Below are 27,805 nucleotides of genomic sequence, written 5' to 3' on the forward strand. Positions count from 1 at the left end.
ATCTAGGGAATATATTCATTTTTACAGCATTGACTCTACCTACTAATGTTATTGGTAACATCATCCATTTGTCAAGATCCTCTTGAATTTTTTTCAATAATGGCAAATAATTTAGTTTATATAAATTTTTTATATCATTATCAACTCTTATACCTAAATACTTTATACCATTTATTGGCCATCTAAATTGAGTTATTAATCGACATTGAATATAATCTCCTTTAGTAAGGGGTAGAATTTCACTTTTATCCCAATTTATTTTGTACCCTGATATTTTCCCATATTCTTCCAATCTAGAAGATAATTTACGCAACGAATGCAATGGGTTAGTTAGATAAATCAGAACATCATCAGCAAATAAGTTAATCTTATATTCCTCCTGATTAACTTTGAAACCCATAATATCTGAATCAGTTCTAATTAATTCAGCTAATGGTTCTATCGCCAACACAAATAAAGCAGGTGATAATGGACAACCTTGTCTAGTTGACCTTGTTAACTGAAATGATGTTGAAATTTGGCCATTTGTAACCACTTTAGCTTTGGGGTTAGTATTTAAGGTTTTAATCCATTTTATAAAAGATACTCCTAATCCATATTTTTCCAATACCTTAAATAAAAAATCCCATTCCAATCTATCAAATGCTTTTTCTGCATCCAAAGCAACTGCCATACTCATTTCTTCCCTCTTTTGTGCTAAATGAATTATGCTAAGTAACCGAGTTACATTATCTGCCGATTGTCTATTTTTAATAAATCCTGTTTGGTCCATGTGTATTAATTTTGGTAAGTATTTAGATAATCTATTAGATAAAATCTTTGCTATTATTTTATGGTCCATGTTCAACAAAGAAATAGGTCTATATGATGTTGGCTTTAAAAGATCTCTGTCTTTTTTGGTAATACTATTAAAATAGCTGTCGAAAAAGATTCTGGAAGTTTATGCGTTCTTTCCGCTTGGTGTATTAGCTCCATAAAAGGAGGAATTAATAAATCTTTAAACTTTTTGTAAAATTCAGGCGGGAAAACCATCTTCTCCTGGAGATTTATTACTCTGAAGTGATCCTAGAGCTTCTTCGACCTCTTTTAATGTAAAAGGTACATCTAATCCCTTCTGTTCTTCCAAATTCAATTTTGGGAAAGTTATTTGTGATAAAAATCTTTCTATCTCAACAATATCATTTTGTGATTCTGATTGATACAGTTCAGAATAAAAAAAATTTAAAGTTTCATTGATTTCTAAAGGTTTGTAAGTAATTTTATTTACACTTGTTATAATTGCATTTATCGTTTTGGAAGCCTGGTCTGTTTTTAACTGCCAAGCAAAAATCTTGTGTGATCTTTCACCTAGTTCATAATATCTCTGTTTAGTTCTCATAATTGCTTTTTCTGTTCGGTATGTCTGACGTGTATTATATTGTAGCTTCTTATTAACAAGTTGTCTTTGTTTTTCTTCTGTCATATATCTTTGAGATTCTTTTTCTAATTTTGTAATCTCTTTTTCCAATTGATCTATTTCTACCATATATTCCTTTTTAATTTTAGAAGTATAACTTATTATCTGGCCTCTCAAATATGCCTTCATCGCTTCCCATAATATAAATTTATCATCAACTGAATGTGAGTTTGTATCTAAAAAAAATTGAATCTGTTTTTTCATAAAATCACAAAAATCTTGATGTTTTAATAATATTGAATTAAATCTCCATCTGTAAATTGATTCCTCCTTATCCATCATTATCATTGTCATTGTCAAGGGGGAATGATCTGACAATATTCTTGCTTTATATTCCATATTTTTCACTGTCTTGAATATTCGCTGATAGTAGGAAAAAATCTATCCTTGAATAAGTTTTATGTCTTTTTGAATAAAATGAATCTCTTTCTCTTGGGTTAATTCTTCTCCATATATCAATCAAAATTTAAATCTTTCATCAACGATAAAGTTAATTTTGCTACTTTTGGTTTTGTAACAACCTTTGTTGACCTGTCTAAAACTGGGTCTAGACAAAAGTTAAAGTCTCCACCTATTAATATTTTATCGTGTGTGTCAGCCGAATTCAAAAAAGCCTCTTGTATAAATTTTACATCGTTTTCATTTGGTGCATAAATATTCATGAGTCCATAGTTCTGAAAAGATTTGACAATGTATAATTACATATCTTCCCGCAGAATCAATAATACATTTTGTATTTTAATTGGTAAAGTTTTGTTAACCAAAATTGCAACTCCCCTCGCTTTTGAATTAAATGAAGCTGCAATAACTTTTCCGACCCAATCTCTCTTTAATTTCTGATGTTCTATCTCTGTTAAATGTGTTTCTTGTATAAAAGCTATATCTATTTTCATTTTCTTAATGTATGTTAAAATTCTTTTTCTTTTCACCGGTCCATTAAGCCCATTAACATTAAAACTTTAAAAATTCATTAAATTAGTCATTATTTTTAACAGGGTTACTCCAATCTAGAATAATACATAATATTTCAACTCTCATAGTACCTTGGGGAATTATTTTAAAATTCTCCATGTTGCTATGTGTTTCCCCTCTGATCATCCAGGCAAAGAAAGAAAGATAAAAGAAAAATAGATTATAAAGGAAAAAAACAACAAAAAACTCCCCTACTAATGTTGTGAATGGAAAAAAAAACACAACATTACCCCCCTCCGTTGTGCGAGTCATGGCAAACACCATGATTACACACGTGAATCCTGTAGCGATCGATCCGAATTTCACCCAGCTCCCCCATAGCATGAAAAATGTATATGTAAGAGAAGAAAAAATAATATCACTACTCTCAATTAATATTTCTCAAATTTTTACCTTTCCCCCTGAATCATATAATTAAAAGTATATTTAAATATTCTTCTGTCCTTAATGTCCATCAACTCACTTCACTGTCCTCGTCTTCATCTTTAATCTGTTTCACTTTTAAACCTTTACTGTGTCTAGTGAATATTTGGGAGTTCTTGTGCAAACTCCTCTGCATCGCGATGATCAGTAAAAAATCTTCTTTTTCTGTCATCCAAAAAATTATCAGTGTTGCTGGGTGGCGCAATATAAATTTATAACCCTTTTCCCATAAAATGTTTTTCGCCGGATTAAATTCCTTCTTTCTCTTCAAAAGGTCATAACTTATATCATGATAGAAAAGAACTGCTTTCCCTTCTATCATCAATGGCTCATTTCTCTTTCTGGCATATTGGGCAGCCGCCTTCAGGATCTTTTCTTTATCTTAATATCCTAAGCATTTTATCATGATTGGTCATGGGTTTTGATCAGGTTGAGGTTTTGGTCTTAAGGCTCTGTGGGCCCTTTTGAATTCAATCAACTGGGTTCCCTCTTCCATTTCCAAATTTTCCGGGATCCATTTTTGAAATTTTTTTATTGGATCCTCTCCCTCTATCCCTTCTTTAAGACCAACAATTTTAATATTATTTTGTCTACTAAAATTTTCAAGCACGTCTATTTTTTCCAACAGTCGTTTTCTTTCTGATGTCCAGGCAAGAATATTATCTTACATTTTATTCACTCTATCAATAGTGTCTCCTGTTATTTCTTCCAACTTTTTAACTTTCTTGTCCATTTTCTCCTGTTTTTTCACCATTTTATCAAACATAGTCTTCATATTTTTAATATCTTCTTTTATTATTTTTAATGTTTTTAATTCATGCATTATTTGCACCAAAGCTTTTCTTATAGTGGGCCATAGTGGGGTGTGTCAGGAATGGACAGGAGGAGGAGTATAGGAAACTGATACAGGACTTTGTGATATGGTGCAACTCAAACTACCTGCGTCTCAATATCACCAAGACCAAGGAGATGGTGGTGGACTTTAGGAGATCTAGGCCTCATATGGAGCCAGTGATCATTAATGGAGAATGTGTGGAGCAGGTTAAGACCTACAAGTATCTGGGAGTACAGTTAGACGAGAAGCTAGACTGGACTGCCAACACAGATGCCTTGTGCAGGAAGGCACAGAGTCGACTGTACTTCCTAAGAAGGTTGGCGTCATTCAATGTCTGTAGTGAGATGCTGAAGATGTTCTATAGGTCAGTTGTGGAGAGCGCCCTCTTCTTTGTGGTGGCGTGTTGGGGAGGAAGCATTAAGAAGAGGGACGCCTCACGTCTTAATAAGCTGGTAAGGAAGGCGGGCTCTGTCGTGGGCAAAGTACTGGAGAGTTTAACATCAGTAGCTGAGCGAAGGGCGCTGAGTAGGCTACGGTCAATTATGGATAACTCTGAACATCCTCTACATAGCACCATCCAGAGACAGAGAAGCAGTTTCAGCGACAGGTTACTATCGATACAATGCTCCTCAGACAGGATGAAGAGGTCAATACTCCCCAATGCCATTAGGCTATACAATTCTACCGCCAGGACTTAAGAACTTTTTAAAAGCTATTATTAATGCTTTTTGAGATAGTGATTTAGATGCATATCATATTTTTTTACTGAGTTAAGTATTGTATGTAATTAGTTTTGCTACAACAAGTGTATGGGACATTGGAAAAAAGTTGAATTTCCCCATGGGGATGAATAAAGTATCTATCTATCTATCTATCTATCTATCTATCTTATGTCTCCAAAAGATCTTCCACCTCCAACCTCTTCCTGTTGTTCTTCTTTTGCCTCCTCATCTTCACCTGTATGTTCCAGAGAATCCAAATCCACCTCGGATTCATTTTCACTTCCACTTCCAATCGTAGCTGGGATTTGTAGTTCAAATTGCTCATGTTTGCGCATGCCCCTTCCTTCGCGCACGCGCAGTTCCTGTTGTTCCTTCTTGGAGACTGTTGATGTTGCCGCCGATTCCTGTTCTGTATCGCCAGGGGTAAGATGCACTTGTGTCCGAGGCTCCTTCATGGTGGCCGGCCCAGCTTGTACTGTCTTCAAAGTAGTAGTTTTCTTCTGCGTCTGTTTAGGAGGCATATCTAAGGAAAATCCTGAGTAGTTTAGACGTAGTTTTTAGAAAATATTTACAACCTTTTCTTCACTTAAACATTAATTTATTAGTTTTTTACGGGAGAGCTGGATTTCCACGTCTCGATCCTACATCATCACGTGATGTCCCCCCCCCCCCCCAGACTTTCTCTTCTTTATAAATTACAGAAGTAATTTACGGAATTACTTCAGTATATTAAAGTAGCACAAGGTAAAATGATAAGAGAATACAAAATGAAGTGTTAAAGAGAAGATTCACTGCAGGTAGGTAATAAGATGCAGAGCCATCGTGTGGTAGATTATGAGGGCAAGAGTCTATCTTATCATACTAGGGAACCATTCAGTCGTTTAGTAACAGTGGGGTAAAGACTGGTGGTATACGCTTTCAGGCTTTTGTGGGGGGGGGGGGAGAGAATCTCCAGGATGTTTGTCTAAAATGGTGCTTTAAAACAAACCTTTGTGGGGTTTTTTTTACAATTGTACCTTATTTTAAATACATTATAAATGTGAGTTGTTCAAACTAAGTTGGTACATCTGCAACTTGTTTTAAATCTAAATTATTGTAGTTGTAAATTGCTATTGCTGAAATTATTGCACTGATTATGTTGTTGGAAGTGCAAATTGTTTTAAATGGAAATTGTTACAATCACAATCTGTTACAATTGAATTCAGTCCCAACTTTATCAATCATCTGCTGTTGGATTCTTTGCTGCTGTTTGCTATCATTTTATTTGGAGATACATCACGGTTACAGGTCCTCTGGACCAACGAGCCTGCAGCATCCATTTACACCCATGTGACCCATTAACCTACCACCTGTAGACCTTTGGAAGGTAGGACAAAACTGGAGCACCCAGATGAAACCCATGCAATCACAGGGAGAATATACAAACTCTTTACGCGCAGCGGCGGGAATTGAACCTGGGTCGCTGGATCTATACTAGTGTTACACCAACTGCCACAATTCTGTTAAGATGTAGCGTGGCCTTCATTCCCTCCCTACCATTGGAATAATTTTTTTTAATAATTTGCATGTTTTATGAGAATAGGTTGAGCAAAATAGGGTTTTTCTCTTTGCAGCAAAGGAGGATGAGAGGTGTACAAGATGATAAGAGACATAAATCGAGTGGACAGCTAGAGACTTTTTCCCAGAACAGCATGGATAATACCAGCCAGCATAAATTTAAGCTGGTGGGCGGAAAGTATGGGGGCAAGTCAGAAATAAGATTTTTCACACAGAGAGTAGTGGGTGTGTGGAACACGGGCTGCCAGGAATGGTAGTAGAGTTAGGTACATTAGGGACATTTAAGAAATTCTTCGACAGGCACATGGATGATAGAAAAATGTATGGTTATGAGAGAAAGGGTCAGATTGATCTAGAGTAGTTTAAGATGTTGGCATAACATTGTGAGCCGAAGGGGCTGTACTATGCTGTAGTGTTCTATGTAATATTAATTTTAGTTTTATTCCAAGACAACGTACAAACAAGGGTCATAATATTTCTGCAAGCATTTGAACATGGGCTGGAAATTGTAAAATGGTAAAACAATGGGTTTACATTGTAGAAAAAACGGATTTATAATTATATGGGATAAGTAATTTAGTTGCAAACATAAAGGAGGAGAAACAATGAAATTGTTGTGTGAGGCTCCTGTAAAAGTCAGATTATAAGATCATAAAACATTGGAGCAGAGTTAGGCCATTTGGCCCATCAAATCTGCTCCTCCATTCCATCATGACTGATTTACTATCCCTATCAACCCTATTCTCCTGACTGCTCCCTGTAACCTTTGACCACCCTTACTAATCAAGAACCTGGTACAAAAGTATCCAATGACTTGGCTTCCACAGCCATCTTTGGCAATGAATTCCACAGATTCACCACCCTCTGGCTAAAGAGATTCCTTCTCGTCTCTGAGGAGGATTAATACTTTGTGCAGTTAGTCAGGTTGATGCAACATTGATGGAGGACTCTGTTATTATAGCACAGGGGAAGGGCTGAGGTGGGATTCTCTGAATACATTGGTTTAGTAATGTCAACTGAAGAGAGGATCCAGGGTGAAGGAGACTGGTAGATAGATAGATAGATAGATACTTTATTCATCCCCATGGGGAAATTCAACATTTTTTCCAATGTCCCATACACTTGTTGTAGCAAAAACTCATTACATACAATACTTAACTCAGTAATAATATGATATGCATCTAAATCACTAACTCAAAAAGCATTAATAATAGCTTTAAAAAAAAGTTCTTAAGTCCTGGCAGTTGAATTGTAAAGCCTAATGGCATTGGGGAGTATTGACCTCTTCATCCTGTCTGAGGAGCATTGCATCGACAGTAACCTGTCGCTGAAACTGCTTCTCTGTCTCTGGATGGTGCTATGTAGAGGATGTTCAGGGTTTTCCATAATTGACCGTAGCCTACTCAGCGCCCTTCGCTCAGCTACCGATGTTAAACTCTCCAGTACTTTGCCCACGACAGAGCCCGCCTTCCTTATCAGCTTATTAAGACGTGAGGCGTCCTTCTTCTTAATGCTTCCTCCCCAACACGCCACCACAAAGAAGAGGGCGCTCTCAACAACTGACCTATAGAACATCTTCAGCATCTCACTGCAGACATTGAATGACGCCAACCTTCTAAGGAAGTACAGTCGACTCTGTGCCTTCCTGCACAAGGCATCTGTGTTGGCAGTCCAGTCTAGCTTCTCGTCCAACTGTACTCCCAGATACTTGTAGGTCTTAACCTGCTCCACACATTCTCCATTAATGATCACTGGCTCCATATGAGGCCTAGATCTCCTAAAGTCCACCACCATCTCCTTGGTCTTGGTGACATTGAGACGCAGGTAGTTTGAGTTGCACCATGTCACAAAGTCCTGTATCAGTTTCCTATACTCCTCCTCCTGTCCATTCCTGACACAACCCACTATGGCCGTGTCATCAGCGAACTTCTGCACATGGCAGGACTCCGAGTTATATTGGAAGTCAGATGTGTACAGGGTGAACAGGACCGGAGAGAGTACGGTTCCCTGTGGCGCTCCTGTGCTGCTGACCACTGTGTCAGACCTACAGTCTCCCAACCGCACATACTGAGGTCTATCTGTCAAGTAGTCCACTATCCAATCCACCATGTGAGAGTCTACTCCCATCTCCGTTAGTTTGTGCTTTAAGATCTTGGGCTGGATGGTGTTAAAGGCACTAGAGAAGTCAAGGAATGTAATCCTCACAGCACAACTGACCCCATCTAGGTGAGAGAGTGATTTGTGCAGCAAATACGTGATAGCATCCTCCACTCCCACCTTCTCCTTATACGCAAACTGAAGCGGATCCCGGGCGTGCCTGGTTTGTGGCCTCAGATTCTGTATTATCAGCCGCTCCATGGTCTTCATGGTGACCATGAACTAGGCTTTATCTGCTTGCACTGAGTGTCAGCAATCCTTCAAATTTCAAAGTGAATTTATTATCGAAGTATGTATATGTCTCCATATGCCACCCTGAGAGTCATGTTCTTGAAGGCATTCACAATAGAACAGGGAAATACAATAGAATCAATGGAAAACTACACACAAAGACTGAAAAACAATCAGTCTATCTTATAGTTTAAACTGTTAAAAATGTTAATTATGTTTGTGGGTAATTCTTCTTTGATGCTTTGTATCATAGGGTTGTATGAGGTGACATGTATGCATTTTGATAATAAAGTTACTTTGAACTTTGAATTTTATAGCAAGTGATAAATACACAGTATTGTAAAAGCAATCGTTCCAATTATTGCAAATTATCGAACGCGCAAGTAATGTAAAACAAAATAAAAGTTCTTTTATAATGTGAGGCATTAAAATACATTCTTTCATGGCTTTAAGTTGTTGAACACACTGTATATGTGTTGTAATTTCAAGTCGCAATTATTGGAAGTTGTTGCTGTCAAAGCAAATATTGAGTGCTGCATGTTGTTTTAAACCAGGTTATTGTAAAAGTGAGGTTATTAAAGTTACGTGATTTATGGATGTAAGTTGTTGCATATGAATGTTAATTGCAACCACTTGAGATTATAACAGTGTAAATCATAATTGTGTTATTATTAGAGAATTTTATTCCCATGCCCAAGTTGTGTAATTGTAATGAAAACAGTGTTATTATAATTGCATTTGTCATTAATGTAAGTTGCTACATTTAAGGTGCCTGTTATAAATGCAAATGGTTATGTGCAAGTTAACTTTGCCAAGAATTCATGTAGCTATATTCAGATGATGCTATTAATGCAAATTGTTCGACAAGTTATTTTAATAACAAGTTTATTTTTGTCATGGCTCATTTATAAAAGCCATTGTTTATAACTGGAAATTACCATTGCTTTATAAGTGCAAGTGGGTGTTAAACGCATGTTGCTACGAGTAATTGGGTGGCACGGTAGTGTAGTGGTTAGTGTCACACCTGACCTTGCTAGTGATCTGAATTCAATTCCAGCCACTGTCTGGAAGGAGTTTGTACTCTCTCCCTGTGACTGTGTGGATTTCCTCAGGCATTCCAAAGCTGTATGGGTTGGTTGGTTAATTGATCACATGGTTGTAATGGGACTCATTGGGTCTGTAGGCCCTGTTCCCCTGCTGATTTCTGAAATTAACAGAAGTAAAAAAGTAAGAAAAAATGTTAAAAATGCAAGTTGTTATCAGTGATAGTTATCCAAACATACGAAAAAAAAAGCCATTTATCTGTTGTCAGAATTGCGTATCATTATAATTGTGAGTTTTATTAACACCCTAAATTGTGATAACTGCACTTTATCATGACTTTTAAAATTTAAGCATTAATATTTAAACTTTTAATCTTTTAACAAACTGATTAACCATAGAAAGCCATGGTAACTGGGACTGATGGTACTTTATAGTTGGCATGAACCATTTGAGCTGAGGGCCTGTTTACGTAAGACCATAAGAGACAGGAGCAGAAATAGACCATTTGGAACATCGAGTCTGTTTCTCCATTCCATCATGGCTGACTTATTTTCCCTTTCAATACCATTCCCATTCCTTCTCCCCATAACAATCGGCACCCTTACTAATTGAGAACCTCTTAGTCTCCACTTTAACTATACCCAATGACACGGCATCCACAGCTGCCTGTTGCAATGAATACCACAGATTCACCACTCTCTGGCAAAAGAAATTCCTCCTTATCTCTGTTCTAAAGGGACATCCTTTTATTCTGAAGCTGTGCCCTCTGATCCTAGACTATCCCACTATAAGAAACAGTTTTTACATCCACTCTATCCAGACCTTTCAATAGGTTTCAAGCAATTCCCTCCTCATTCTGTTAAACTCCAGCGAATACAGGCCCAGAGCTATCAAACACTCCTCATATGTACTTTTTCATTCCCCGCTGCATGACTCTAACATGCAAATATTTATTCATATAGATTGCTTTGTTTAAATGCAGATTATAATAAGTGGAAATAAAAATGTAAGTCACTACTTTATAAAGAGTTGTTACTTAAATGTACAGCACAGGAACAGGCCATTTGGCCACACAATGTGGTGCTCAACCAGCTAAAAAGTAAATCAAAAACACCCAAGCACTAATCCCTCCTACCTACACCATGTCCATATCCTTCCATCTTCCTCACGTTCATGTGCCTATCTAAGTATTTTAAAAGCCTCTAATGTATTTGCCTCTACCTCCATAGCAGGCAGCGCACTCCAGGCATCTACCACTCTCTGAATAAAAAACTTGCCCTTCACATCCCCCTTGAACCTAACCCCTCTCACCTTCAATGCATGCCCTCTGGTATTAGACATTTCAACCTTGGGAACCAGATGTTCTCTGTCTACTCTATCTATGTCTCTCATAATCTTATAAACCTCTATCAGATCTCCCCTCAGCTTCCAGCGCTCCAGAGAATACAATCCAAGTTTATCTACGCTGTCATGCTACTTTAAACCAGGAAGCATCCTGGTAAACCTCTTCTGCATCCTCTACAAAGTCTTAACATCCTTCCTATAGAGGGGCGACCAGAACTGTATGCAATACTCCAGAGGTGGCCGAACCAGAATTTGAAAAGTTGTAATATAACTTATTGACTTTTGAACTCAGTGCCTCAACTAGTAAAAGCAAGTATTTGATAAGCCTTCTTAACCACCTTATCAACCTGTGTAGCCGCTACAACTTTGATCGCAAGATCTCTTTGCTCAGCGACACTGTTAAGGATCTTGCCTTTAATAGTGTACAGTCTCCTTGCATTTGCCCTACCAAGGTGCAACACCTCACATTTATCTGGGTTAAACTCTATCTGCCATTTCTCTGCCCATATCTGCAACTGATCTATATTGCACTGTACTCTTTGCCAGACCTCTACGCTATCCACAACTCCACCAATCTTGGTATAAATTGCAGACTTACTATTCCTCCCATCTACAATTTCATCCAGGTCATATAAACATCACAAACAGCACAGGTCCCAGCACAGTCCCTGTGGAACATCACTAATTACAGATCTTCAGCTCCAATTAGTCTCTTCAACACTACCTTCAGCCTACTTACTGCAGAACACAAGGGACTTTCTCAGGAAAATCCAGGTGACAACATCCACTGACCTACCCTCATCACTCTCTCTTGGCACCTTGTCAAAAAATTCATTCAAGTTGGTAAGACATGACCTATGCCACAGAAAGAGCCATGCTAATTAGGACATGGAGTTCCAAATGCTGATATATTCTACCCCGAAGAATTTTCTCCAGTGATTTCCCTACAACTGATGTGGCACTCACCGATCTATAGTTCCCATGATTTTCCCTTGTTCCCTCTTAAATAGAGGTACACCATTAGCCACTTGCTGGTCCTTTGGGACCTCACCTGTGACTATAGAGGATGTGAAGAAACTGGTCAAGGGACCAGCAATCTTGTCTCTTGTCTCCTTCAATAACTTGAGATAAATTCCATCAAGCCCTGGGGACTTATCTATTTTAATACTCATTAGAAGGCCCAACACTTTCCCCTCCTTGACCTCTAAATGCTCTAATATATTTATACACTCAGCACTGATCTCCTGGTCCTCCATATCCTTTTCCTTGATAAACATTGAAGCAAAGTACTCATTTAGTACCTTACTCACATTCTCTGTATCCAAGCAAATGTTGACCCCCACTTTATCTGCAAGTTGTCCCACCCTCTCCCTAGTTATCCTCTTGCTCTTGATGTATGTGTAGAATGCCTTGGGATTCACTCTAATCCTACTTGCTCAGGACTTCTCCTGATCATCTCCTGGCTTTCCTAATTCCCTTCTTTTCTGGCTTCTTTATACTCCTCATTGTGCTTTGTTTGATCCTAACTTAAAAACATGGAAAACCTACAGCACAATATAGGCCCTTCGGCCCACAAAGCTGTGCCAAACATGTCCTTACCTTAAATTAACCAGGGTTACCCATAGTCTTCTATTTTTCTGAGCTCCATGTACCTGTCCAAGAGTCTCTTAAAAGACCTGATCATATCCGCCTCCACCACCATCGCCGGCAGCTCATTCCATGCACTCAACATTCTCTGCGTAAAAAACTTACCACTGACATCTCCTCTGTACCTACTTCCAAGCACCTTAAAACCGTGCCCTCTCGTGCTAGCCATTCTAGCCATGGGAAAAAGCCTTTGACTATCCACATGATCAATGACCTCATCATCTTATACACCTCTATCAGGTTAACTCTCATCCTCTGTCGCTCCAAAGAGAAAAGGCCGAGTTCACTCAACCTATTCTCATAAGGCATGCTCCCCAATCCAGGCAACATCCCTGTAAATCTCCTCTGTACCCTTTCTGTGGTTTCCACATCCTTCCTATAGTGAGGTGACCAAAACTGAGCACAGTACTCCCAAGTGGGGTCTGATCAGGGTCCTATATAGCTACAACATTACATCTCGGCTCCTAAACTCAATCCCACAATTAATGAAGGCCAATGCACCGTATGTTTTCTTAACAACAGAGTCAACCTGTGCAGCAGCTTTGAGTGTTCTATGGACTCAGACCCCAAGATCCCTCTGATCCTCCACACTGCCAAGAGTCTTACCATTAATATTGTATTCTGTCATCATATTTGACCTACCAAAATGAACCACCTCACACTTATCTGGGTTGAACTGCATCTGCCACTTCTCAGCCCAGTTTTGCATCCTATCAATGTCCCTCTGTAACCTCTGACAGCCCTCCACAATATCCACATCACCCCCAACCTTTGTGTCATCAGCAAATTTACTAACCCATCCCTCCACTTCTTCATCCAGGTCATTTATAAAAATCACGAAGAGTAGGGGTCCCAGAACAGATCCCTGAGGCACACCGCTGGTTACCGACCTCCATGCTGGATATGACCCGTCTGCAACCACTCTTTGCCTTCTGTGGGCAAGCCAGTTCTGGATCCACAAAGCAATGTCCCCTTGGATCCCATGCCTCCTTACTTTCTCAATAAGCCTTGCATGGAGTACTTTATCAAATGCCTTGCTGAAATCCATATACACTACATTTACTGCTCTACCTTCACCAATGTGTTTAGTCGCGTCCTCAAAAAATTCAATCAGGCTCGTAAGGCACGACCTGTCTTTGACAAAGCCATTCTGACTATTCCTAATCACATTATGTCTCTCCAAATGTTCATAAATCCTGCCTCGCAGGATCTTCTCCAACAATTTACCAACACTGAAGTAAGACTCACTGGTCTATAATTTCTTGGGCTATCTCTACTCCCTTTCTTGAATAATGGAACAACATACGCAACCCTCCAGTCCTCTGGAACCTCTCCCGTTCCCATTGATGAATCAAAGATCATCACCAGAGGCTCAGCAATCTCCTCCCTTGCCTCCCACAGTAGCCTGGGGTACATCTCGTCCGGTCCCGGCAACTTATCCAACTTGATGCTTTCCAAAAGTTCCAGCACATCCTCTTTCTTAATATCTACATTTTCATGTTTTATAGTCCACTGTAAGTCATCCCTAGAATCGTCAAGATACTTTTCCGCAGTGAATACTGAAGCAAAGTACTCATTGAGAACCTCTGTTATCTCCTCTGGTTCCATACACACTTTTCCACTGTCACATTTGATTGGTCATATTCTCTCACGTCTTATTCTCTTGCTCTTCACATACTTGTAGAATGCCTTGGGGTTTTCCTTAATCCTGTCTGCCAAGGCCTTCTCATGGCCCCTTCTGGCTCTCCTAATTTCTTTCTTAAGCTCCTTCCTGCTAGCCTTATAATCTTCTAGATCTCTATCATTACCTATTTGTTTTAACCTTTTGTAAGATCTTCTTTTCTTCTTGACTAGATTTAAAACAGCCTTTGTACACCATGGTTCCCGTACCCTACCATCCTTTCCCTGTCTCATTGGAATGTATGTATGCAGAACTTCACGCAAATATCCCCTGAACATTTACCATATTTCTTCCATACATTTTCCAAAGGATGTCATGGTCCAGTCCGAGGATTCCTCATTCCAGTTATTTCCTTTTCCCCGTGTTCCATTGGGCGCCTTGATTAAGGCAGCTGATCTTCATTTTGTACCGGCAACATAAAGGCTTTGTGTTACAGTGGCTATTGCTGGACCGCATTCAGAAGTCCGTCACCGGTAACCAGTCATCTCACTGTAGCCACTGCGGTTATGCTCATCCCGGGACCGTTGTGAATTGTGGACTCTGCCTCGGTGCCTGTGGCTGCTTAGCGAATTCAGTCGTTTTCGTGTCCGGCTGAGTTGCTGGCCGTTCTTGCCGCTGCTCCGAGGTATGAATTCTGTTGTTTTCGTGGCTGGCTGAGACTTGCTGGCAGTTTGCTGCCACTCCGAGCAAAGATATGTATGGACTGTCATTGTGTGGTTTTGTCTCCTTGTTGTCCAAGTTTTTTTCTAGCTGAGTAGATCTGGCTGTTTGCCACTACTCCGAGTTGGGTATTCTGTCTTTTCATGGTCCAAGTCCAAGCTCATGGTCCGAGTTCCGAGTCCAAGTCAAGATCCAGGTTCCGAGTCCAAGCCGAGGTCCAGGTTCCGAGTCCAAGCCGAGGTCCAGGTTCCGAGTCCAAGCCGAGGTCCAGGTTCCGAGTCCAAGCCGAGGGCCAAGTTCCGAGTCCAAGCCGAGGTCCAGGTTCCGAGTCCAAGCCGAGGTCCAGGTTCCGAGTCCAAGCCGAGGGCCAAGTTCCGAGTCCAAGCCGAGGTCCAGGTTCCGAGTCCAAGCCGAGGGCCAGGTTCCAAGTCCAAGCCGAGGTCCAGGTTCCGAGTCCAAGCAAAGGTCCAGGTTCAGAGTCCAGGTTCCAAGTCCAAGCCAAGGTCCAGGTTCCAAGTCCAGGCCAAGGTCCAGGTTCCGAGTTCAAGTCGAGTCCGAGTCTAGGTTCCTAGTCCAAGTCGAGTCCAAGGCAAGTTCAAGTCCAGGTTCCAAGTCCAAGTCCTAGTCCAGGTTTTACCGGTTTGTTATCCAATGTTTACATCCATGTTGATATTTAGTCCTTGTTCCCTGGCCTTCCTAGTAACTATCAATAAATGCTGTTCTGTTTATATTACCTCTGTGTCTGTGTCCTGCACTTGGGTCCACTCCCAACGCCCCCTTATAACAGGGAACATCTGTTCCCAATTTATGCTTTCAAGTTCCTGCTCGGTAGCCTCATATTTCCCCTTACTCCAATTAAACGCTTCCTTAACTTGTCTGTTCCTATCCCTCTCCAATGCTATGGTAAAACTTTTGTAGCTTTACATACTTTTCCTTTTTCTTCTTGACTAAATTCATCAGCCCTCTGGACATCCAAGGTTCTCTTGTCTTTCCATCTTGTGTTTCCTTCTAAACCCTTTTCCTTTCATATACTCTGTGCAGAGTATAGGAAATCTTTAAACATCCTCCCCATGTCTGATGTGGACTTGCCAGAGAAAAGGTGTTCCTATTTAACGCTTCTTAGTTCCTGCCTAATGCCCTTGTAATTTGCCCTACTCTAATTTAAAACTCCCCCAAGTGGACCATTCCTATCCTTATCTATAGCTATCCTGAAAGTTACGAACTTGTGGTCATATTGTTCCCTAGCTGCTCACTCACTGAAAGGTCGGTCACCGGGCCAGGCTTATTACCTAACACCAGGTCCAGTATGGCCCCTCCTCTTGTTGAATTGTCCACATACTGATTTAAGAAACCTTCCTGGATGCATTTAACAAATTCTGCCCCATCTAAACCCCTTGCATTAAGAAGGTTCCAGTTTATATTAGGGAGAAATCCTCCATGACAACAACCTGGGGGGCCATTCCCCTCAAAATCAGGAATACCGCTTTGGGGAATTACCTCCCGGGAGAATGCCACGGCGACCAGGTTACAGGCACTGAGCATGGGTCCGTGGTGCGGAAAGGAAGGAGAGAGAAGAAGGGAGCAGTAGTGATAGGGGACTCATAGTGAGGGGAACAGACAAGGACTTCTGTGGGCGTGAACGGGACACCCAGATGGTATGTTGCCTCCCAGGTGCAAGGGTCAGAGATGTCTCAGATCTCATCCACAACTTTTTGGAGAGGGAGGGGGAGCAGCCAGACCTGATCCCTGTGGAGCACTGTTAGTTACAGACCTCCAGATTGAATAAATTTACCACCCTCTCTTCTATGCACGAGCCAGTTCAGAAACCAAACAGCCATTTCGCCGTGGTCCCCCATCCATCTTAATCTTCTTGATTAGCCTCCCATGAAGGACTTTGTCAAATGTCTTACTAAAATCCATGTCGACAACAAGCACTATCATACGCTAATCAATCTCTCTCGTCACTTAGTCAAAAACTCAAATCAAGTTGGTAAGGCACGACCTGTCACGCACAAAGCCATGCTGGCTCTCCCTAACTCATGCTGATTTCCAAATCCTCATATATCCCATCTGTAAGAATTTTCTCCAGCAATTTCCTTACAACTGATGTGAGACTCACCAGTATATAATTCCCAGGATTCTCCTTTGTTCCCTTCTTAAATAGAGGGACAACATTAGCCACTCACCAGCCTTCCGGGGCCTCATCTTGGCTAGAAAGAATACGAAGATTTTGGTCACGGCACCTGCAATCTCATCTCCTGCCTCCTCCAATAACTGGGGTAAATCCCATCAGGGGACTTAGCTACCTCAATACTCCTTAAATCTCCTGGTCCTCCATATCCTTTTCCTTGGTAATTATTGAAGAAAAGTACTCATTTAGTACCTCACTCACATTCTCCACATCCAAGTACATGTTCCCCCCTTTATCCTTGAGTGGTCCCACTCTCACCCTAGTTATCCTCTTGCTCTTTATGAATGTGTAGAATGCCCTGGGGTTCACCCTAATCCTGCTTGCCAATGACTTTTCCTGGTCTCTCCTGGCTTTCCTAATTCCCTTCCTTTCTGGCTTCTTTATATTCCTCGTTGTGCTTTGTTTGATCCTAACTTCTGAAGCTTTATATACTTTTCCTTTTTCTACTTGACTAAATTCATCACCTCCCTGGAGATGCAAAGTTCTCTTATCTTTCCATCCCTGTCTTTCCTCCTAACAGGAACATATCTTTCCTGCATTCTGTGCAATCAATCTTTTAACACCCTCCACATGTCTGATGTGGTCTTGCCAGAAAAAAAAGGAGATCCCAATTAACTCTACTTAGTTCCTGCCTAATGTCTTCATAATTTGGCCTACTCCAATTCAAAACTCTTCTGCAAGGATAATATCTATCCTTAGCTATGGAAAATCCTGAAAATTAAGGAGTTTTGGTCACTGTTCCCTAACTGTTCATGGCCAGTTTCATGACCCAACACCAGGTCCAGTATGGCCCCTCTTCTCATTGGACCGTCCACAGGTTGATTTAAGAAACCTTCCTGGATACATTTAACAAATTCTGCCCCAGTTAAATTCCTTACACAATGTAGGTCCCAGTTTATACTGTATTAGGGAAGTTGAAGTTCTCTGTGACAACAACCCTATTATTTTTTACACATTTTCTTAATCTGATTACATACTTGTTCCTCAATGTCCCGTTGGCTATTGGGGGGTCTGTAGTACCATCCCATCAGTGTGATTGCACCCTTCCTGTTCCTGAGTTTCACCCAAATGGACTTGGTGTCTGACTCCTCCTTTATGTCTTTCTTCCTGGGTGCAGCTTTGATGGTTCCCGTTTTATAGTACAACTGCACGCCCACCCCATTTTACTTCTTCCTCTCTTCTCTAAAACATCAAAAACCTGGTATATTAATCAACCATTCCTACCCCTCTCTCAGCCAATTCAGTAATGGCTGCAACATTATAGTTCAATGTTCTGATCCATGCTCAAAGTTCATCACTCTTACTCATAATACTCCTCGCATTAAAATATACGCACTTCAAACTATCCATCCCATCATACCTGTTATTTTGATTTTGCCTTTCAATACTTTCCCTGACATCTATCTTCTGGTCCAATCTGATTCTTCCCTTACTGATCTGGGGTTTCAAGCCTCCTGCAAAGCTAGTTTAAACTCTCCTGAGTAGCAAGAAGTCTTGGCAAAAGTCTCATTGAAAACATTTTCAGCCTCCAGAAAAATCTTCAGTACAACCAACTCCAGCTCCAATTCCTTGACCCGGACATTCAGGGAGTTTTCTAAAACTTTGTTTTACTTGTTCTTAATTTTTTTGTTGTTTTTTAATGTAAGTTATTTGCAGCATTTTATATTATTTATGCAGGTTATTCTACTGGAAGATAAGGATTTTTAAAATTAAGTTTCTTTGCTACAGTGCACGGGAGTTTTTAATTCAACAAGTTGTATTTAACAAAATTAAATGTGATTCTGTCATAAATATTATGTTGCCAAATGTGTGTTTTGCGTGTGTTCGGTACAACTGCTAGTTATTATACATCTATACATATACATCAACCATAACCTATTGGTCAACCTCGACGCTTTGCAATTCACCTACCGGAGCAACATCTCTCTGGCACTACATTCCTCCTTAGAACACCTGGAGAATAAAGATGCATATGTACGGCTCCTTTTCACCGACTACAGCTCTGCCTTTAATACCATCATTCCAAATAAACTGATTCCTAAGCTCCGGAACCTGGGTCTTAGCACTCAGATCTGCAGCTGGATCTTCAACTTTCTCACAGACAGGACCCAGGCTGTAAAAATAGGGGACAAGCTCTCCTCTACAATCACTCTGAGCACCGGTGCTCCACAAGGCTGTGTACTCAGCCCCCTGCTGTAGTCACTGTACACCCATGATTGTGTAGCCAAGTTTCCATCAAACTCAATATATAAGTTTGCTGATGACACCACAATTGTAGGCCGTATCTTGGGTAATGATGAGTCTGAGTACAGAGAGAAAATTAAGAACCTGGTGGCATGGTGCGAAGACAATAACCTATCCATCAATGTCAGCAAGACGAAGGAATTGGTTGTTGACTTCAGAAGGAGTAGCGGACCGCACGACCCCATCTACATCGGTGGTGCACAGGTGGAACAGGTCAAAAGCTTTAAGTTCCTCGGGGTGAATATCACAAATCACCTGTCTTGGTCTAACCAAGCAGAATCCACTGCCAAGAAGGCCCACCAGCGCCTTTATTTCCTGAGAAAGCTGAAAAGATTAGGCCTGTCCCCTAAAACCCTCACTAACTTTTATAGGTGCACCGTAGAAAGCATTCTTCTAGGGTGCATTACAACCTGGTATAGAAATTGTCCTGTCCAAGACCGGAAGAAGCTGCAGAAGATCGTGAACGTAGCCCAGCACATCACACAAACCAATCTTCCATCCTTGGACTCACTTTACACCACACACTGTCGGAGCAGTGCTGCCAGGATAATCAAGGACAAGACCCACCCAGCCAACACACTTTTTGACCCTCTTCCCTCCGGGAGAAGGTTCAGAAGCATGAAGATTCGTATGGCCAGATTTGGGAACAGCTTCTTTCCAACTGTGATAAGACTGCTGAACAGATCCTGACCCAGATCTGGGCCGTACCTTCCAAATATCTGGACCTGACTTGCACTACCGTACTTTCCCTTTTCTATTTTCTAATTATGATTTACAATTTAAATTTTTATTTCGATTTGTACTTCAGGGAGCGCGAAGCGCAGAAACAAATATCACTGTGATGATTGTACGCTCTAGTATCAATTGTCTGGTGACAATAAAGTTAAGTAAGTAAGTATTTGTTGCATGCAAGTTGCAATTACAAATTTGCTAAAATGTAAAATGTTGTTTTAAAATGTTTCTTAAATGAAAGTCCTCATAATAAAATTATAATGAAGTTATTGTAATATTAATATTATCATATTTTAAGAGGTGCCAGGAAAAGGCCAGTAACATCATAAACGATCCCACCCACCTTGTTCCTGGACTTTGTCCCACTCCCATCAGGCAGGAGGCTACGTAGCATCTACACCAGGACCACCAGACTCAAAAAACAGCTGATCAAATCCTCCACCCACGGACCCACCAGCACTACTTTATCATTTCCTGACAGAGTCACCTTATGTACAGACACTCCTGTACCTAGCGTCACTTCATGGACAGACAATCAATCTGTATATAAGGTATCTTATGAATTTATATTCATTGTGTTTTTATATGATTTTGTTCTTTAATCATATTTTGTTAATTTTTGTGCTGCGTTTCAGGTCTGAAGTTGCAATTATTTTGTTCTCCTTTACACTTGTGTACTGGAAATGACATTAAAAAAATTGAACCTTGAATCCTAACCTTGAGGCATTTATGATGAGTCAACCTATAGACAGGGAAGTGATGGCCCCCTCCTTCTAGACTGTTTATGATAACTTATTTTTTATTCTTTCTTACTTCTCTTCTAATATTTATATCTGTGCACTTACAATGCCACTGTGACATTGTAATTTCCCTTGGGATCAATGAAGTATCTATCTGCCTATCTATAAATGCAAGTCATTACTTTTATAATTGTGTGTTCTTTTAAAAATGCAAACTGTTTTACAAATTATAAGTTTGGCATGGTAGCTTAGGGATTTGCACAATGCTTTACAGTACCACCAACGTGGGTTCAGTTCCTGCTGCTGCCTGTAAGGAGTTTGTATGTTCTCCCCCGTGACCGTATGGGTTTCTGCCGGGTACTCTGGTGTCCTCCCACAGTCCAAAGACGTACTGGTTGGGAGGTTAATGGGTCATTGAAAATTGTGCTATGGTTAAATCAGGGAATTGCAGGTTGGCACGGCTCGAAAGGCCAGAGGGGCTTTTTCCACACTGTATCTCAATAAATAAATAATGTCAGGAAGTATTCTGGAGTTATGTGAATATACCAGATATTAATTAAAACAAGTATCAGGCTCATTTCTTATTGTAAATTGAAATAAGTATGGGAAGCTTTGAATTAGCCAGTTTTTTGTAAACTGCAAGCAATAAACTGAAGTTAAAAGCACAGACTGCTCCATAGACTAAGAGATTGCATATGCACGAGTCAAACATGAAAACAATGGGGTTGTGTTAATTGGCTTGCATCAAATCAGGTAACATGGGATGTCCTACTGTGGTTTTCTTGGTAACCCCACCTTGGTCAATGACTTCAGTTGACTTTAGGTTACATTATTTAATAAAGTCTAAGAATTCTGTCATGCCTGAGAATATATTAAAGAAAATTATTGTGATATATTAACCATTTTTACAGATGGATCAAAAGATAATTTAACAGGGAATGTCAGTATGGTCGCTTTCGTGCCTGAAATATAGGCGATGTTAAAGAAAAGACTTACTATTTATCAGAATATGCAGCAGAATTGGTTGCCCTGATTTTGGGCTTACAATGGGTGGAGGAAATTTGTCCATGTAAAGTTGTAATTTGTTCAGAGACCTTTGCAGTTTTGATGAGTCTTAAAGCAGGTCATTCTGGCAGCAGGGCAGATTTACTGTTGGAAGCTCATCAAACATTATTTCATCTACAAAGTATTGGACTACATGTTCTCTTCTTGTGAACCCCGTATAAGGTGTTGAGGAGAATGACTGGGATGATAGATTTGCTAAAAACGCTGTTAAAAGTTCAACAGTAGATATAGATCTTCCACTTAGCAAATCAGAAGCCAAGGGGCTGGTGGGGTTAAGAATTAAAGGGTTATGGCAAGACTTGTGGGATAATGGGCATAAGGGGAGACATCTTTATAGAATACACAAAACTGTTGGGTTTATAGGAGAAGGAGCTAAAACAAGAAGAAAGTAGTTATTTTGACTCGACTTAGAATTGGGCATACTATGCGTAATTATTCCTTATATCTTGTTGGAAAGCATCCTTCTAGATTGTGTAACATTATGCAACAGATTGAACATATACTATTACAGTGTGAAGCATATAAGGTTCAAGCAATCACTACAGTCTTCATTACAATCTTTGAGGGTTGATAGTTTTCATTTTAAAACTTTGTAAAGTTATGGGAGTGACCTTAATTTAATTGACGGTATCATCTTTCATTTCTTACACTCTACAGGGCTTTTTGGGATAAGGTAGCTTTCGTTTGGAAAGAGGAGTAGGATTCCCCCCTCCCCTCCCATTTCTCTGCACCACACTGCAGTCCAGTTGGTGGCGGTAATACACCTTTAAGTCCGACTGCCAAGCACCATTAAAAGTCAAAAGAAGAAGACAACATGGGCTGTTATTTGAACCATTGTGACTTGATTTCAATCTGACAGACTAGATAGATGTTGTCACTTAGCATTTCAAACACGTTCGCAGATACAGGCAATCAATTTTGTGCCTTTATGTTATCTGTGTACTCAGAGACAGCCCTGACAACATTAATTTTGAATGAGTTCTTCCAGTGCGGCGGTTGTTGAGTCAGCAAGCTGATTATTTGCCGGGCTGCGTTCGCGGCGTCTCTCGGCCACCGTCCATCGACACGCCGGCCGGCCGGGACAAGGCGGAAGGAGGATTCGCTACTCGGACGCTCCGCAGCCGGCCGGCTGGCTGGATACAGAAGGAGCAGGCGGCCGAGGCATTAGTACCGAGGGATCTGAGCTAAATCTCCGGGGTTGCCCTGGCTGCGGTCGCTGGGCCCGTCTCCTAGCAACGGCGCGACCCCTGACCCCAGGTCGGGGACTGCAACATCAGAGCATCCTCTGTCCTGTTCCAGTTTTAATAATTAGCTGTTACAACCGAGCTCTTTATATAATGTTTACATATGCATAAATTGCACGTAGGTGTTTTTACATAGTACTTTGATTGGTGGTGTCAACAGAAAGGCTGTATATTAGAGATGCAGCCGAGCGTGGGCCCTGTTCCCAGTTGTGAGGCAGCCACAACGGAGGGTTTGGACAGGAAGGATTCTGCTGGGAGCCTCGCCGCCACCACCTGTACCATCAGCTCTCCGCTCAGCAGCGGCAACAACAGCCCCCTCTCTGAGCCAGAAGCCGGACCTACCCCTGAAACTGCAGCCAGGCACAGTTCCACTGAGACCTTGGATCTTCTCAGTCTGGTGGTGGCTTTCAAGAGGCTGGAGATCTTTGCTGAACCGCTGTACGACTTCTGGGAGCTGCTGAAATATTTAATCAGGTATGGCATTCATTGAGTCCTGATGAAGGGTCTCAGCCCGAAATGTTGTCTTGTTTATTCCTCTCCATAGATGCTGCCTGACCTGCTGAGTTCCTCCAGCATTTTGAGTGTGTTATGCTGGATCTCCAGAGTCTGCAGAATATCTGGTGGTCATGGAATTATATATTTATATTTTATTTATTTTCTTATTGCTCTCCTCTTCATGGTAGATTGTGACGGGGTGACGTGGGCAAATGTGTGGCAGATAGAGTTTAATGTGGAGAACTGTGACTGATGTACTTTAGAAGGAAGAATGCACAATGTAGAAATAAAAGATGCTCTTTGGAAAGTGTTGGATGAGAGAGACCTGGGCATGGGCACCCAAGTTATTTGGAAGTGGAAAGATAGAATAGCAAAGCCTTTGTCTTAACAATAGACACAAAGTTTTAAGAAGGGAAGTTATTGCCAGACTCCATAAGACACTGTTTTGTCTGCACTTGGGGTGTTAAATTCAGTTCTGATTGCAAGGAAAATGTCACGGTCCATAGTGTTTCACAGCGTGGAAACAGGCCCTTTGGCTCAACTTATTCATACTTTCCAAATGGCCTACCCATGTCTGCCAGTGTTTCGCCACTAACACTCTAAATTTTCCTATCTTATCTGTCTTAACATTTTTCAGATATTGTAATTGAACCTGCCTGTACTATTTCCTCTGATACCTTGTTCCATATACCCACCATGTTGCCCCGTGTACCATTTAAATATTTCCTATTTGACCTTAAGCTTGTGCCCTCTGGTTTGATACTTCCTCTACCCAGGGTGGTGGGGGGAAAGATTGTGAACATACACTTTATAATGTTATATAAAATCATATGGGGCATATAGATGTGTAGTGGAGTGTATATTGACTGGCTGCATCGCGGCTTGATACCAATGTTGTTAAAAGGAAAATCTCACAAGAGGTAGTGTATTCAGCCCAATACATCGTGGGTAAAGCCCTCCCCACAATTGAGCGCATCTACATCAAATGTTGCAGGAAAGCAGCATCATTGTCAGAGATCCCCACCAGCCAGGCCATGCTCTTCTCTCACTGCTACCATCATGTAGAAGGTAGAAGAGCCTCAGGACTCCCAACACCAGGTTCAAGAACAGTTACTACCCCTCAGCTGTCAAGCTCTTAAACAAACTGGATAACTACACTCACTTTCCCATCCATTCAGATGTTTTCGCCAACCAAGGATCTCACATTAATGACACTTTATTTCATGTTCTTGTTATTTATTGCTATTTATTTACATTTGCATTGTTATTTGTCCTCTGCACTCTGGTTGATCTTTCATTGAAACCCACACAAAATGCTGGAGGAACTCAGCAGGTCAGGCAGCATCTATGGAGAAAGGACCGAGACCATAGATGCTGCCTGGCCTGCTGAGTTCCTCTAGCATTTTGTGTGTGTTGCTTTGATTTCCAGCATCTGCAGCTTTTTTCTTGTTTGATGGTTCATTGATCCTGGTATAGTTACTTTTCTATAGATTTGCTGAGTATAGGCCCTTCAGCCCACAATGTGGATAAACCTACTTCCAATTCAATCTAACCCTTCCCTCCTACATAGCCCTTCATTTGTCTTTCATCCATGTGCTTACCTAAGAGTCCCTGCTGTATCAGCCTCTACCACCTTCTGCTTTTACTTCGTGCCCCCCCCTCCCTGGATCCCATAACACCCTTGTGAATTTCTGCTGCACCCTTTCAGGCTTAATAACATCCTTCCAATACTGGGGTGATCAGAACTGCACACAGTGTGGTCTCACTAGTGACTTGCACAGTTAGGGGGGGTCCTAATTCTTGTACTCACTGCCCCAGCCGTTGGTGTCGAGCATGCCAAGTGCCACCTTCATCCCCCTAACTACCTGTGTCAATGTGATGGCAGTAGAAAGGGACCGGTAAAGATCCAGAAGAATGGCCCTGTCATGAGGAACAACAGTTACAAGAATTATATGAGCCAAAGGGCCTGTTCCTGTGTTGTACTGTTGCCTTTACTTACAGAGGCCTCTTCCAATTATGTCTCCTCCTTCAACCTAGTTTTTACAAAAAGAGATGGGCCTGGTTTAGTTGTCTGTTCCTGTTAAAGTCCTCCAGTCTTAGCAATGTCTTATTCTCTTCCTCACCCACCCCAGTGCTACCACCATCTACCTGTAGTGTGATACCAGAGCTGCAGACTGTTCTCCAGCTATAGCTTAGCGACTGTTGTGTGCAGTTCTAGCACACACTCATTAACTTATTGAGATAAAGCTTGGAACCGGCCCTTCAAGCCTCGCTGCCTAGCAATTCCCCAACTTAATCCTAGCCTAATCACAGGACAATTTACATTGACCAATTAACTTACCAACTGGTACGTCTTTGGACTGTGGGAGGAGACCCACGCAGCCACGGAGAGCATACAAGGAGGGAGTGCCTGTTACATTTATGGCAGCAATGAAGGTCCTCCATCTCTGGCAGTGTTCAGGGCTTCCTTCATCATGTCTGTACCTTCCTCTCGGTTTTCACTACTGTCAGTCCTGCAAGTCCCGGGTGGAGACTCAGGAATACCGTCGCACTCAGATGTAAAAGATTCTTCATTGCTGTTTCCGTTACAGTTTTGTTTTACCAGTCGGGGTTGTTGGCCCTGAGCTGAACCCCTGAACCTGGAGGTCTGGTGGACCACCCTTAGTCTGGCCTCTACCCCATGACCTGTTTGGCATGGGTGACCCTACCAAGAGCCAAAGCATAAAGCCCTGACTCCAGCCAACACAGCTCTCTGGGTCATTGAGGCACGCAAACCTCCAAACCCAACGACAAGTATTAATGGCAGTGTGGAGGATCGGGGGGATCTTGGGGTCCAAGTCCAGAGGACACTCAAAGCTGCTGCACAGGTTGATTCAGTTGTTAAGAAAACATACGGTGTATTGGCCTTCATCAACCATGGGATTGAGTTTAGGAGCCGAGAGGTAATGTTGCAGCTATATAGGACCCTGGTCAGACCCCACTTGGGAGTACTGTGCTCAGTTCGGGTCGCCTCACTACAAGAAGGATGTGGGAGCCATAGAAAGGGTGCAGAGGAGATTTACAGGGATGTTGCCTGGATTGGGGAGCATGCCTTATGAGAATAGGTTGAGTGAACTCGGCCTTTTCTCCTTGGAGTGATGGAGGATGAGAGGTGACGTGATAGGGATGTATAAGATGATGAGAGGCATTGATTGTGTGGATAGTCAGAGGCTTTTTCCCAGGGCTGAAATGGTTGTCACAAGAGGACACAGGTTTAAGGTGCTGGGGAGTAGGTACAGAGGAGATGTCAGGGGTAAGTTTTTTACGCAGAGAGTGGTGAGTGCATGGAGTGGGTTGCCGGCAATGTTGGTGGAGGTGGATACGATAGGGTCTTTTAAGAGACTTTTGGATAAGTACATGGAGCTTAGAAAAATAGAGAGCTGTGGGTAAGCATAGTAATTTCTAAGGTAGGGATATGTTTGGCACAATCTTGTGGGCCGAAGGGCCTGTATTGTGCTGTAGGTTTTTTATGTTTCAAGGTTGGAGGTACTACTATAAAGCACTGTGCTAACCACTATACTACCGTGCCTCCCCTTGTACCACATAATTAAGCCATTAAAGGTAAATTGTGTATGGTTTCTTAGTCATCTTATTTACAGATCTTTCTATCTCGATGATCTGTGGACATTGCACTCCAAAAATTCCTGTTTCTGCAGCCTTCCTATCTCCCAAATATTTATTATATTCTGCAGTGTCGCCTGGTTGCCTCTGCTTGAGTGTTGGGAATGAAGAGTGAAATGGCATAGGTTTAAGGTGAGAGGGGAAAGATTTATAGGAACCTGAAGGGCAACTTTTTTTTAACCCAAGGCTGGTCAGTATATAGGTGAAAGAAGAATGGAGGGCTATGTGGGAGGGAAGGTTTAGATTGGTTTTGTTATTTCTTTTCGTACCTCGTGGCGCATAGGGTGGCATTTTTTTGCCGTTTCCATAGTATTTGTCTGATTTTTATGAGGCCAAGTTGCTAGCTCGACACAACCCAGCACGGATGGAGAGTGTGCAAGGGGCCGGCTGGATTCGAAGCCAGGACCACTCGCCTCCAAGTCCAGGGCTGATGCCACTATATCACTGGCCGTCCTAGACTGGTTTTGGTGTAGGTTAAAATGTTGGCACCATATTGTGGTCGAAAGGCCTATAATATGTTATGTTCTGTGTTCTTTGGAACAAGTTGCTGGACAAAGTGCTCGAGGCAGATACATTGACACCTTTTAGACACTTGGGCAGGTATGTGGGTCAGAGAGGTTTACGGGTACGTGGGCGGGAGCGGTTTACGGGTACGTGGGCGGGAGCGGTTTACGGGTACGTGGGCGGGAGCGGTTTACGGGTACC

General features: G+C 41.5%; 1 protein-coding gene across 2 annotated transcripts in view; it reads left to right on the forward strand.

The window, feature by feature from the left end:
• The first annotated feature begins 22,689 nt into the window (after window positions 1–22,689).
• The window catches only part of zfyve27 (zinc finger, FYVE domain containing 27), a 208,579-nt gene continuing 203,463 nt past the window's right edge, over window positions 22,690–27,805 (forward strand). Inside the window, exon 1 of one of the 2 annotated variants that reach the window (XM_073027028.1) lies at window positions 22,690–23,419. In XM_073027028.1, coding sequence (XP_072883129.1) covers window positions 23,124–23,419 — 296 coding nt within the window. In that variant the 5' untranslated portion in view covers window positions 22,690–23,123. The remainder of the gene's footprint in view (window positions 23,420–27,805) is intronic. The other variant, XM_073027029.1, reaches the window with a different exon arrangement.

This window comes from Hemitrygon akajei, chromosome 23 (genome assembly GCF_048418815.1).
Source record: "Hemitrygon akajei chromosome 23, sHemAka1.3, whole genome shotgun sequence".
NCBI lineage: Eukaryota > Metazoa > Chordata > Chondrichthyes > Myliobatiformes > Dasyatidae > Hemitrygon > Hemitrygon akajei.